General features: G+C 39.2%; 1 protein-coding gene across 3 annotated transcripts in view; it reads right to left on the bottom strand.

The window, feature by feature from the left end:
* Positions 1 to 1,054: 1,054 nt before the first annotated feature.
* Positions 1,055 to 13,305, bottom strand: part of LOC100490096 (rho GTPase-activating protein 7) — a 124,097-nt gene continuing 111,846 nt past the window's right edge. For all 3 annotated transcript variants that reach the window (XM_031898789.1, XM_031898790.1, XM_002938058.5), the window contains exons 4-14: positions 12,159 to 12,222; positions 10,268 to 11,637; positions 8,894 to 9,037; positions 8,461 to 8,620; positions 7,817 to 8,015; positions 7,053 to 7,269; positions 6,317 to 6,431; positions 4,880 to 5,101; positions 4,517 to 4,737; positions 3,926 to 4,099; positions 1,055 to 3,446 (exon numbers count right to left, since the gene is read on the bottom strand). In XM_031898789.1, the coding sequence (XP_031754649.1) occupies positions 3,341 to 3,446; positions 3,926 to 4,099; positions 4,517 to 4,737; positions 4,880 to 5,101; positions 6,317 to 6,431; positions 7,053 to 7,269; positions 7,817 to 8,015; positions 8,461 to 8,620; positions 8,894 to 9,037; positions 10,268 to 11,637; positions 12,159 to 12,222 (2,992 nt within the window). In that variant the 3' untranslated portion in view covers positions 1,055 to 3,340. The remainder of the gene's footprint in view (positions 3,447 to 3,925; positions 4,100 to 4,516; positions 4,738 to 4,879; positions 5,102 to 6,316; positions 6,432 to 7,052; positions 7,270 to 7,816; positions 8,016 to 8,460; positions 8,621 to 8,893; positions 9,038 to 10,267; positions 11,638 to 12,158; positions 12,223 to 13,305) is intronic.

Here is a 13,305-nt window from a genome sequence, read left to right as displayed (position 1 = left end):
TTTCAGGGTTTCTACTCCAACCTCTTTGTAGTACCCAAATGGGATGGGTCTCTCCAACTGGTCCTCGACCTCAAACATCTCAACTAATCCATCTGTCTAGCGAAGTTCAAGATGGAGTCCTTTCACTCCGTCATCACCAGCATGGCCCCAAACTTCTGACAGCTCTCACCATCAAGGATGCTTACTTACACATTCCCATTTTCCCTCAGCATAAGAAATCTCCTCCTCCTCCTTAAATCTTGAGAAATCCTTCCTTACAAGTCAGTCAATGACCTTTCTAGGGATGCTCTTCAACACCAGGTTACAAAGGGTGTTTCTTGCACAAGACAGGGTACAACGCCTTCAGACTTCAGTTCACCAACTCCCTCCTCATCCCCCTGTTTGTTTCTGCATGCAGGTCCTGGGCCTTATGGTGGCGGCAATGGAAGCCTTACCCTTTGCCCAGTTTCAGCTCAGAGACCTCCAGTAGTCCATCCTCTCAGTGGCGCAATGGGAACAGTTTTTCCCAATCCATTTCCCTCTCTCCCACAGCCATGACATCTCACATTTGGTGGTTAGTGGAGGACCACTTCCTCAAGGGCAAATCCCTAACAGATCCAAAATGGAACGTTCTCACGACAGACCCCAGCCTTACGGGATGGAGAGCGGTGCTAGAACACAGCACAACTCAAGGGACATGGTACCTGGGGGGGAGGGGGGTGTAGTCTTTCTTTAATGGTAATTAAGATATAATTAATCCTTGTTGGAGGTAAAACCATCCTATTGGGTTTTATCAACCTTCAAATGATTTTTTAGTAGACTTAAGGTATGTTTTTATGCTTTTCTTATTACAAACCTGTTTTCTTTCTAATAGGTTAATTATCTCCTATTAACCAGTTTAAATTCCAATCTTGAGAGCTGCAAAACAAAATGAAAACTGAAAAAAATGTAGGCTACTTGCAAAAAGGGTTTAAACATTTTACAATTCTGCTCATACTAAAAGTTCATATTAAGAAAAATGACCCCTTTGAACCCACTGATTGTCTTGGCAACATAAAAAAGAGCATCAAATAAGTTTCCATTTCAAGTGCTGTACCATTTATTTCTGTACATTGTCTTTACATAGCAGTGATCACTTTCAATATAACATTTTATTGCTTATGTCTTTAGAATGGATTAAAAAAATATGCTTAGCCATTGTGAATAGAAAGGATTTAACATATCCAGTGCAAAATATACAGTTTTAATTTATAAAAAAATATAAATATACCATTTCTGCCTGCATTAAGCTGATTCATACTATTACAATTACAAATGTAATCTTGCTGTCTTCCCAGCATGCACCTCTTCTTGCTTTAGTATTCAAAGGCGACCTGTATAGCTACCGGCTTTTAAAGAAGGCTAATGAAGCCCACACACAGCAGGGCTGTGACTGTTTCTGGACTATGTACAGGTTGTCAGTCAGATGGTGGGAGTTGTAGTTATACAAGAGCAAGGGAAATGTTGTATAAGTTAACATGATAAGTGCAAATTCTGGTAATTGTAACAGGTAAATGTGATGCCAAAGGAATTCTATGCAGCCATGCAGAGCAGGTCAGTATTTTCTAACAATTATACTATTGATTTCAAAGCTGCTGTCCTCGATTTTTTGTAATCATCTCTGAAGATGGACATTTATCATTTGACTTAGTATGTCAGTGCAAAGAATTGCCTGCTTTAGCTGGACAAGAAGAGATGGCCATAAAGTCAATTTCATGTTGGTTTGCCATGGTTTATAAGCTTGCACTTACTAATACTTGCCTAGCAAAGAGGTTTATACCAGGAGAGAACTCCTTTCCTTGGTGGGCACTGTAGGATTAGATTTTACTCCTATACATGTGTGAATGTGATAAGGCAGGGGTACGTACATGTTATCATATAGCAAACAGATAAAATAGCGTTCTTAGGGACATATTTATTAACACTGGAGACAAACATCACCGGTGACCAATCAGCAATAAGATTTGAACAGCCACCCACAAGATAGAAAACTAAAGCAAACATCTGATTGGTTGCTATGGGCAACATCACAGGTGATGTTTTTCTCCAATATATAAATACACCGCTTATCGTATAGAGATGATCAGCAAGGGGAACATGTACCCCCCTTTCTGACATAAGCTAATTTGATTGGCCACATAGTTAGAAAAAAATTGTCCTGCTTTTTTTTTTTTTTTTCCATGATTCCTCATACGGAAAGGATGATAGTCACCTCTGACTCACAGAAACCATCCCCCCCCCCCCCCCCCAGGCTCACAGAATCATCCTCTTTCTCAACCTTGCTCCATTGTGAAATTATGGATTGTGTGACTGAAGTTGCTCTGTTTTCCAGAGAATCTGTGCATCACCCACCTTGGAAAGAAGAAAGACTTTGAGTCCCAGAGTCCATGCTTCAACATGGAACAAAGTATGGGAAGGATGGACTCTGCCAGCCTATGGGGGTGGGAAAATGGTCCCTGTAAGTGCAGCTTTACATAATACTTTTTTAGGGACCGTGTTTAGTTTGGCTTTGTTTAGGTTAAATATATGTTTCCATCTATGCATACTGAACAAATTGCCCTTTCTCTAGCGGCCCTCCTGTCAGTGCAGACGTTAGGGGTTTTGTCTTCATTCACCTCTGGAGGCAGGACAGAGAATTGAAACATGGTGAATCCTGGTTTCCGAACCCCTCAAGTGAAAGAATTATGGCCACCCCCCCTGTCTTACACAAATGCAGGTATGCAGAGATGAAATCATCAGTATACAGTACACACTAGTATGTTCTCTTGTTGGTAGCTTGGAAATGTCTTTAAATGAAATTCAGCATTGAGAAACCATTGTACATGCAACAGCCAGAGTGCCATAGACTGCCTGTTTCTGCTTGGGGCTTCCAGGCGACTTTCACATTTGCCGATTGTCCTTCTTTTATCCACACTGGCAATATCTCTACCAATTAAAAATGGCGCAGTAACCCAGCACACTTACTCACACCGACGCACTCCATAGCTTTCATAAATAATATACTATTTATAGCAAAAGATATGTACATTTGTTTCGACTCTAGATAGTTCCAAATCTGAGCATAAATAAAATGGATTTATATGTAGGTGTCAAAAATATTCAAGTACCTTTTTCTTCCGTTATAAAAATTAAAAATAAATGAATTCCGTATTTACAAAATATTTACTGAACCAGACACAGAAATTCCAATTTCCTGCCAGTGATCCTGCCATTTTCATTTAATAGTTTAAAGTTGTCTTTAAAGAAAAATATGTGTATAATTTATATATATATATATATGCTTCAACAGCACCGAAGGAAACAGCAGCTATGTCCAGCATCTTCAGGACTTCTCTGTTCTCTTCCTAATAAAAGAGTCCTTTATTCTTAAGATCTCGGCTGCACACATGTGGCCATACACTTTGTTGTACCATTCCGTGCTACGCCCCCTGCCCGGAAAGAAAAAAATAGATATTAATACAAATAATACTTTGGAATGGAAGCCACCTTCATAGGAAGTCACTCCAAGACTAGCAAGTATGTGTGCCTTGGCTTGTTTGTGTGCACTGTGAATCCTATGATCCCAGGAGGAGGCCCTTAAAATGCCAATTTGCTACCCAATAGCACATACTTCTAAAAAAGTTTCTTTTTATAAAAATGATTTATTTAGATGAAGCAGGGTTTTACATATGAGCTTGTTTATGCAATATATTTTTATAGAGACCTACATTGTTTGGGGGAATAGTTTTCCTTTAATAAAAACAGAGCCAAGCCTCTTGATAATATAAATACCCAGTAAATCTTCATCAAGCACTATGTGTCAGATGGCATCAACACAGGTGCTGTGATGGCATTTTACTTTACAGACCAAAATTATATAACCTTTATGAAACCAATTAAACTATTTTACTTTACAGCAAAAACATACCTTGTGTCTGTCCTACAGGAATGAGTGACTTTACACTTCTGAGTGCCAATATTTTCTATGAGGTGTTGGCACAGAATGACATGTCCCAGAATCCCACCGATGTGAACATCTTCACATTCAATTGAAGTAGCTGCCAAAATGCAGGTGCCGTTCTGGGGGTCTGTCCGCCATGTTCTACAAAATAAAAATACAATTCTGAGCACAGTATACACCCCATGACTGATACAAGCATTTGGATTTCTTATAAGGTATGTAGAAAGGCTTTTTATATGCATTAGATTAGAAATACTTTAGGGAACATGACCTTGAATAGGCACTATGCATTCTGCCAATGTTTTATACAGGTATGGGATCCGTTATCTGGAAACGCGTTATCCAGAAAGCTCCGAATTACGGAAAGCCTGTCTACCATAGACTCCATTTTAATCAAATAATTCAGAATTTTAAAATTGATTTTATTTTTCCCTGTACTAATAAAACAGTACCTTGTAACTGATCCCAACTATGATATAATTAATAATTATTGGAGCCAAAACAATCCTTAACTTATGCTCATTAGCACGTTCATTAGTATTTATTAGGCATTCCTACCTTAAAACCACATACTCTCTGCACGGCAGGGGAGGCATGCTTTCCGTTATATAGTGATAAATATCTGTGTCTTCATCCAAGGTCTCTATGATCTTGGACTGCTGCAGATTTGGGTCCCATGTGTGTTGTTCCTTTAAGATGTGCTGAAGGACTGCGTGGGGCGCGGCTTCAATTTCAGTGGAGGCTTTCCACATTCTTATTGGAAAGTCATCACTTTCTACCTGCATAATGGAGCAAAGGAGAGAGGTGAGTAAATGACGGCACAGAGACAAGCAGTAGCATAAGTTGGACATTCCTGAAAAAGGACAAAATGATAATTCCTCCTATTGTTGTGAATTCAAGGAAAACAAAAAGAACTCATACCTTCTTATAAGCCAGCTCAACGTGTTCAAATCCTGAACATGCCACCCAGCTTCTGTACTTGTCTTTAGCATCTCGAAGGAGGCTCTGCATGGAATTCTCCAGAGAAATAAGTGTACTGCAATGAGCTGCTAATGAATTTGTGGATGTATTGACGGACGTTTCAGCATGGATAGGCTGCGCATCGCAAAGGCTTGGACACATGTCGCACCAGTAATCGGATAACTGCGAAAGAAACAATTTCATACGTCAGTCTGGCAGAGAAACCTTCACATTAAGGTGAGAAGAGCTAAAAAATGAGCCCTTTACAATAGAAAACATGAATTACAAGCCTTTCAAAACAGAATGTATCACATGGCTCATGCTGCACACATAGCACCGCCTCAAAGTGATACTGACACGAAAAAATACTATATTAATGTACATTAAGAGTTACCTATAGGTCACATTGATAGTATCTGTCTGGTAGGGCTGCTTTTGTAAGTAATTGTTACTTGAAGTTCCTAACCCTGACTTTGCCAACCTGACTGTCTCTTCTCAACCTGTCAGTTACAGCTTCTACTGCTAGCGGACTCCTGCTGCACAGGTATGGCAGCCCCCTCATAGAGGAACTTGGGGGATCAGATAGGTAATGTAAATGCATTGGGAAAATACTTATAAGACAAAATTATAAACAGCATGCAAAGTCGATGTTATGGAAGACGTAAGAAAAAATGAATTTCTGGTGTTAGTATCTCTTTAAAGCCAAAAATGATAGGCTTTACCCCTCACTTAAGGAACTATGGACATGCAAATGACTCCTTTACGTCCCTGTGGCCAACTATGTATCCAGCAGTTCAATAGCACAAATATAAACTTATAATTCAGAGCCATAAACCTAAACTTGCCAACAGCCTATTTTGATCTCTTTAGATCTCATCGGTGCAAGAACTTGGAATATGGCTTCTGGGGGTTAGGAATAGGGGAGCAGCAGAGCAACCATCACAGTTAGTGCGAGAAAAGTGCAGCCTGAAAACAAATAAAATGTCCTGTTTTGATTAATGTCTCCATATACTTTGAGGGCAAAATATCTGTATGTTTTTCTAATTTTTTACATGGTGATTTGTCTAAAACACTTAATATTAGAAACAGTTTAAGGCAGATCCTAGGATCCTCAAGAGAATAAAAATGTGGGAAATTAAAAATGTTATGAAATCACATTAAAAGTAATGTCCCACAGGGAGGGACATTACCTCCTACTGCAGGCAACTTGGCGACTTCTGAAAACTGAACTGATGCGCAGGCCTTTCTACCAGCGATTTCATCTTTTGTAGGTGGAAAGGCTTTTATCAGGCAAATCAGTCATCGCCAGTAGCAGATATTTGTTGTGGGCGACTATTCTCCCCATGGGACATTATTGTATTATAAGACAACAAGTCCACTTGTGTTGTACTGAGGTACCTGAAATAGTCTGTTGCATTCTGCAATCATGTGAGCCAGGCCTTGAGTTGCAGCTAGGTTCTCACTCAGGTCTTTCTGGTCTGGTTTTCCAAGACTATATTTTCTTTGACTTAATCTAAGAAAAATAATAGAAATAAGAAATGAACAAAAAGAAGCCTAAAAAAAAGGACTTTGCAGACAATATTTTTTTTTTACATGACTCCACAGATTAAAAAGAAAATATGATACTTGTAAGAACCATTCCACCCCACAGTGCCTTACAAACCTTCCCTTACATTATTTCAATGTGAAGTAATGAATTAAAAAGTTGTTTAAAATTGGTCATTCTATAACATACATAAATTAATAGTTAATTTAAAGGTGAATTTAATAAAATCACCATGCATCTTGCTTAAGTAATAATGGGGCTCTGCAAAGCAGTGCTTAAGCCTACAGTGAGACTCTGCAATTCTACCTTTGGAAGCTCAGAAACACAGTTTTACTCCAAGCAGAGCCTCCTGCAAGCTACAAGTCTACATGGGCCTACCAAATAGCCTGTTACAGGACTTATTTGGCATCCCAAAAGAACATTTTTCATGTGTGTTGCTCACCAACACTTTTTACATCTGAGTGCAGTTCACAAGTAAAAAGGTTGGAGATCCCTGGTCTAGTAGATAAATTATCCCACTATAGTGCATCATGAAATAAATAGCAGCTGACACTACAGTATAAGTCACACACTAGCTTAAGCACATACCTTGAAGATGACGAGCTCTCTCTCCTAAGTGTGTTTAGATGAAACAGGCTGGGGGCGAGACACACTGCAATATTTGTAGGAGTCATTTGGTTTTCAGTTACACAAGCAACCACATCTCTGAGAAAGTAGAGAAGAATCTTAAGGGCTTCACGATTCTCATCAGGAAGCAGCAGGATGGCTGCCTGGACGGCATGAGGCTGCTGGTCCTTCGGTAGATCTACCAGTAGAGGGAGACAAACAACAAAGTAAGGTTCCATGTCTGGGTTGCTTTGCCTCTGACAAGCATCAGTTCAACACAGGAGAGGATGAACTTGACTTCCACTTCCTACTTCTGCACAAACAATGGAACTACTCAATCATGACCCACTGGAGACCTGACTGTTTCCTGACTTGCATACCATAACTATTTGTAAGCAGTATTATAATGAAATAAAAACACACACCCACACGAAAATATATAGAACTCTTATGCACTGTGGGATCTTAATCAACTCAAAAAAAATAGAAACGCTTGGATGACTGCATTCAGAACTTAGCCCTGCTTTACTGTATTGGCGTATCAAGGTTAGCGATTCTGCCCAAATCTTAATGCAGAGTATTGAACCCTTAGCTGATGGCATTGACTGGAATAGAAAAGGCCTATAAGGCTTTCTGTATTTCTCATTAAAATCAATGGAAGGCAGCAATGTCCAGTGTAGAAAACACACCCTGCATATTTGCACTATAGTCCATAGCTTTCCATGAGTCTAACATTGTGCACTTACACTGATAAATGTGCAGGAATGATTCACAGAGCTTGCTGGTAAATATCGGCTCTGGCAAATCCCGGAAATACTGCTTCACCATGTCGGCCACGTCGAATGCAGACTGCCCTTCATAATTCACATATTTGGAATCCTGCTCGTTCATTTCCCTTAGGGTCTGGATTCTGGATTTGACGCCAGATTTTCTAAAAAGACCAACCTGTGAAAATATGAATTAGAATGAAGTTCATTGAGTGGCAGAAGGAAACAAACTTAACTTCACATTGGCACAACATCAGCAGTCCAACTTTACCAACGCGGCAGGATTGGGTTTTAGTATATTGCAGGCAATAAAAGTCCTATTCTATATAAAACAGGTTTAGGTGTTCACCCCCAGCCCCCACAGCATGCATAAACCAAGACCAAATTCATGGCACATATGGCGTATAGTCTGCTGGCTGAAAAATACAGACATGGAGTCTATCATTTGCTTTAATAGAAACGCCTGCAATCAGCCTTATATCAACTGGCACTGTTAGCCTGCCATGTAAGTCCTTTCAGAACTTGTATTATGTACAGTTAATCAGAAAAGCAAAGGTTCAAGTGTAACCAAGGCATTCAATAATGCATTATAACAAAAAATAACATAAGGACTTTATTGATACCTGATCAAGAAAGTGGATCCGCAAATACTCCATCGCCTGGAGAATACTCTTGGGTATAGGGTGCCCTGTCCTTTGGACATTCAGAAGGAAAGGTACGCCAAACACATTCTTATCCTTATAATCTGGAGCCCTGATTTTACGGATGAACTTTGGCACATTCCTAAATGTAAAAGCAGGTAATAAGCTTCATTAAAAGGTAGATGCAGTGCAATAAAGTAAATTTACCTTTTTACTATATTAATAGTCAGGGAGATACATTTTTTCCATTTCAGCTATGTTATTAGATATAGTCTAGGCTTACATTATAAAGAGGAACGCAATTATATTTCAAAGGCCAGAAACAGACGGTAAATAGGTGTTCTCTTCCTATGATTTACTTTTCATACAAACTCACTTCCATTATTTACAACAGTTTTGCACAGACATAACATACCAGTTCCACCCTTGCTTGCTTGAAGGTGAATATTTATCCATCAATGCTGTTAATTTCAACAAAGCAAGTCTCTGTATCTTGTTCAGATAGGCAGCTGATTGGCTGTCGACTTGCATAGTGAGGTTCACAGGCTCTGGGCTTTGTCTGAAAAATAGTATTTAGGTAACATATTTTAGGAAAAGAGCTTTCATTTTTCTGGGAAGTGACAAAAGTGGCCTTGACCCTGATTTACACGTTAGACAGGGATTCAATCTTTTACTTCTTTTTACAGTTAGAGCTGCATTATTTCCTGTCAGGGAGCACACAGCCCATCACAAAATAGTGGCTCAAGGGAAAAGGGCAATATTTACCGATATATATACCAGTGTAGTAAGATTCATTAACTAATTAACTTAATATTCATTGCAAAGGTAAGTTTACCTTTAAACATTACATCAGAGTTCTACCCTTTGGCTGGCAAGTCTACAGGCAACAGCTACTTCTACAACAACCAGATGGTATCTGGTGAGATTCATTGTTGCCTGCACTCACCCTGGCTGAAGCCCCTAGCAAGGCCACGGAGTCAAGACATCAGACAGGGAGAGTGTCTCCTTTTTGCTGTAGACCATGATACCTGCATCATAATTTACAGATATATGCAGAAATCGTATAGAAAAATGAATGGGGAATTTAAAACCCTTAAAAATACAATAAAACCATTTTTGTGCTGATGATAAAGTCTCTTTTCTATAAGGTAAGACAAAAAAAAATATATATATAATAACATTAGTAAGAGACTAAAATAAAGAGCAGGTAAGTGCTCCTATTTTGTGCTTTGCCAGTTTACATGGCAAGTGATTCATTCTGCATTTTAAAATTTTATTCTTGAACCAACAAATGTATTTTTTTTGCTGTAATATTGGAGTGTAGGCGCCATCTCAGTGCATTGTACCTGAGTCTGAGCTTTTAGAAGGAGCCAGCGCTACACATTAGTACTGCTTTCAGGTAACCTATTGTTTCTCCTACTCCCATGTAACTGGAGGAGTCCCAAGCTGGACTTGGATTTCTTACTATTGAGTGCTATTCTGATATCTACTGGGAGCTGCTGTTCTGTGCTGTTGTTCTGCTGATTGGCTGCTGGGGGGGGGGGGGTGATATCACTCCAACTTGCAGCTCAGCAGTAAAGTGTGACTGAAGTTTATCAAAGCATTGGTCATATTGCTATGGCACCCTGGGAAATGAAGAAGATGGCTAGCCCCATGTGAAATGTTAAAATTAAATATAGAAAAAAAATCTGTTTGCACTTTTAAAAAATAGATTTCAATGCAGGATTCATGCATTAAAAAAACAAAACAAACTTGTTTTCCCATGACAATATTCCTTTATATTCCTCACCTGCTACAGTCTGTGAAAGTGGAATCAATCTCAGAAACAGTTATATACGGCAAAGTTGTAGAATCACTGTATGTGCACGATTTGCACCTCTCAACATCACCTATATCCGTTTTAGACTTGCTATGCAAGTGTTCATTTACTTCAAGATGGATAGTGTTGGGGGAAGATGGACATGGGGAAATGGAGTCATTGGCAAAATCAGAATCCCCGTCATCCGAGAATTTTTCAGACCATTCACTGACCAGTTTTCGGAGACCATTAACATGCTCCATGACATTGTCAAGTTCTGAAAAGACATCATCGTCTCCAGGGGACTCAAGCTTGCCGAAATGAAATGGGATGTTGGGTACATTGTCATAGATACTTAGTCTGTTATCAACTAGTGAAAGTGGACTTGAAGGAACCTCAGAGTCTTTGGAACTGCTGGACCTCATCCTGTTTCGATTGCAACCATGGAAGCTTCCAGTTCTCCAGTTTACAGAGGTATTGTCAATCGGTGATAAAATACTGTTTGTAAGTGCTTTGGGAAAGGTTCCAGGCTTGTGGCCTTGTGGAATCTGAAATATCTGGTGTTCACGTAAGTGCCTTTCATTCCTAAAATTACGTTCCGATATATCATTCCACAGTGAAAGCTTGTTCGGGTTAAAGTCTTCTGCATATATCCCACCTCTTTTTCCATGGCTTCTAACTCTTATAACAGGACTCGGAGTGCTTACAGTGCTGCTGGTTTCTGATGGACTACTGCTGCTGCACGTTTGAGAAGAACATGAAAATCCAGCTTTACTGTGAGTGTCAGCAAGATCAGAGATATTTACACAATTAAGATTCCGTAGTTTATCTTCATCGAGACCATCCAGCAGAACAGGACCACTGATAGTTGGTTTATCCTTTAAATGTGTGTTTCTTTTTACAGTAGAGCTCCTTATTCGCAATTTTTCCATTCTCCTGATCAGACTTTTCCCCTTTTTACTAGGGGGCTTGTCAATAATTCTTTCCTCACTGATGACATTTAGCATTTCACTGGGAGAAGGGGAAGGACTAAAGGTGGAATCTAGAGAAACAAATTTGATGGAAGAACATCTTGAGGAGCTTCTACTAGTCTCTAATTCCTCATAAGGTTTAGGGGAGCTGTCACTCTCACCACTACTTGAGCTGTGTAGAGAAGAGGTGTCATTTTTGTCAATCAGCAATGAAAATGCTGCATCCTCTTTGGGAATGTTCAGAACTGGTATAATTGGAAGGGATAAACAGGATGCTTCATCAGGAAGTGGACAATCCAGGTTCTCCAGACGGGACCATCTTTGGCTTTGTCTTTGATAAGACCACTTGTTGCTTATAGCACAGGGTTCATCTTCTTCTGATTCGTCACTCTTTAAAAAATACATCAAATTATTTGAAACATAAGCAAAATAAAAAAATAGGGGTCATCTACCATACCCTGGCGTGCAGGTGCTAGAGCATTAAGGGGCACAAGTGCGTGTCACTCAGTGCTCACTTATAAGCACTTGCACAGCGTCAGGAGGCACAACTAACCCTGCCCAGTGTTATACAGGTATGGGATCTGTTATCTAGAATACTCCGGACCTGGTTCTCTGGATAGGGGATCTTTCCGTAATTTGGCTCTCTATACCTTAAATCTACTAAAAAAAATCACTGAAATATTAATTAAACCCAATATGATTGTTTTGCCTCCCATAAGGATTAATTATATTTTAGTCACCATCAAGTACAAGGTACTGTTTTATAATTACAGAGAAAAGGGAAATTTGTTTTTAATCTTTCTGGATAACGGATTTCCATATAATGGGCCCCATACCTGTACATACTTTACAGGAAAGAAATAAAGATTCATATAAAAAAAATGAATACCACCAACATATACTATACTTACCCTTTTTCTGCGGCGATTTATTTCAATTTTCATTGCTGCACACTTGTTTAAGGTATTCAAGCGCCTTGTTAAAAAAAAAAAAAAAAAAAAAAAACAATGAAATATCACAACATATTTGAAAAACCAACTTGATGCAAATTTAAATGGGTGGTATTGGACAATTAGTTTACCAAAACCTGGCTTTATCTAGGTCAGAATGAACACACATGACTATACATGAACAGTTGCTGATGCCCAAAAGGAGTCTATTTTCTGCATTCTATAGTTGGCCCTACATGAGCCGATTTAAGATGCCGCTTATCTGCCATTGTATGGACCTTCCCAAGAGATAATCAGCTAAAACTCAGCCAAATATTGGTAGGCAGGCTTAAAAATCCCATCAGAAAAGGCCAAATTGGTGTGTTGATGTGGGCCTGCACAGGCCTCTAATAAGATCTGAATATTGGCCCAGCTTCAAACAATCGATTCAGCCTGATATGTCCCAGCAAGTAGGTGGCCAGATCGGGCAAAATTCTATTAGTTTGGCAACCTTGCCAATGGCCACCATGTTAATACTTTGAATCCATGTCACCTTGGATCTGAGAACATGCTCATAGTATAGTCACACAGTTACACACTGGAGAATCATTGCTCTCCTCTATGAGAGAACAGTGGCTATAAAATTGCCTTTCACTGATGAGGATCAGCTTTACATGCTCTGACTTTTTCATTCTGAGCAATACCCATCTCAAAGGACTGCAAACTGGTATTTAATGTAGACAGAAATGTTCCCATTTGAGTTAAAGAGAAGCAGCTGTCATTGTTTTGATAGCCATGATTCTCCCTAAAATACCACAAAGAAAACATCCTGTGTGCTGTGTGCCCGTAATCCCTTGCAAGAGACTCTACTAAAAATTCTATTATACTTTATTAGATTATCTTGTGATTTGTGTGATTATTTTAAAATGTCCTAATTGTAAATAGAATTTTTTTTCTTTCTACCTCCTGACAGAATTAGGACTCCAGCTGTCAGTACGGCAACAATCAAGGTTTATCATTGATGGTTATCTAAATAGCAGATTAATATTTGTTTTTTGTTATATATTTTTTTAAGCTTAACAGGGCAAGAAGGGAAACTGAAGCTACACCATGTTTGGTCCTTGCTAGG

The sequence above is a fragment of the Xenopus tropicalis genome, chromosome 3 (assembly GCF_000004195.4).
Source record: "Xenopus tropicalis strain Nigerian chromosome 3, UCB_Xtro_10.0, whole genome shotgun sequence".
Taxonomy (NCBI): domain Eukaryota; kingdom Metazoa; phylum Chordata; class Amphibia; order Anura; family Pipidae; genus Xenopus; species Xenopus tropicalis.
Note: the sequence above shows the minus strand (reverse complement) of the source record. Positions and strands in the feature narration are given on the sequence as shown.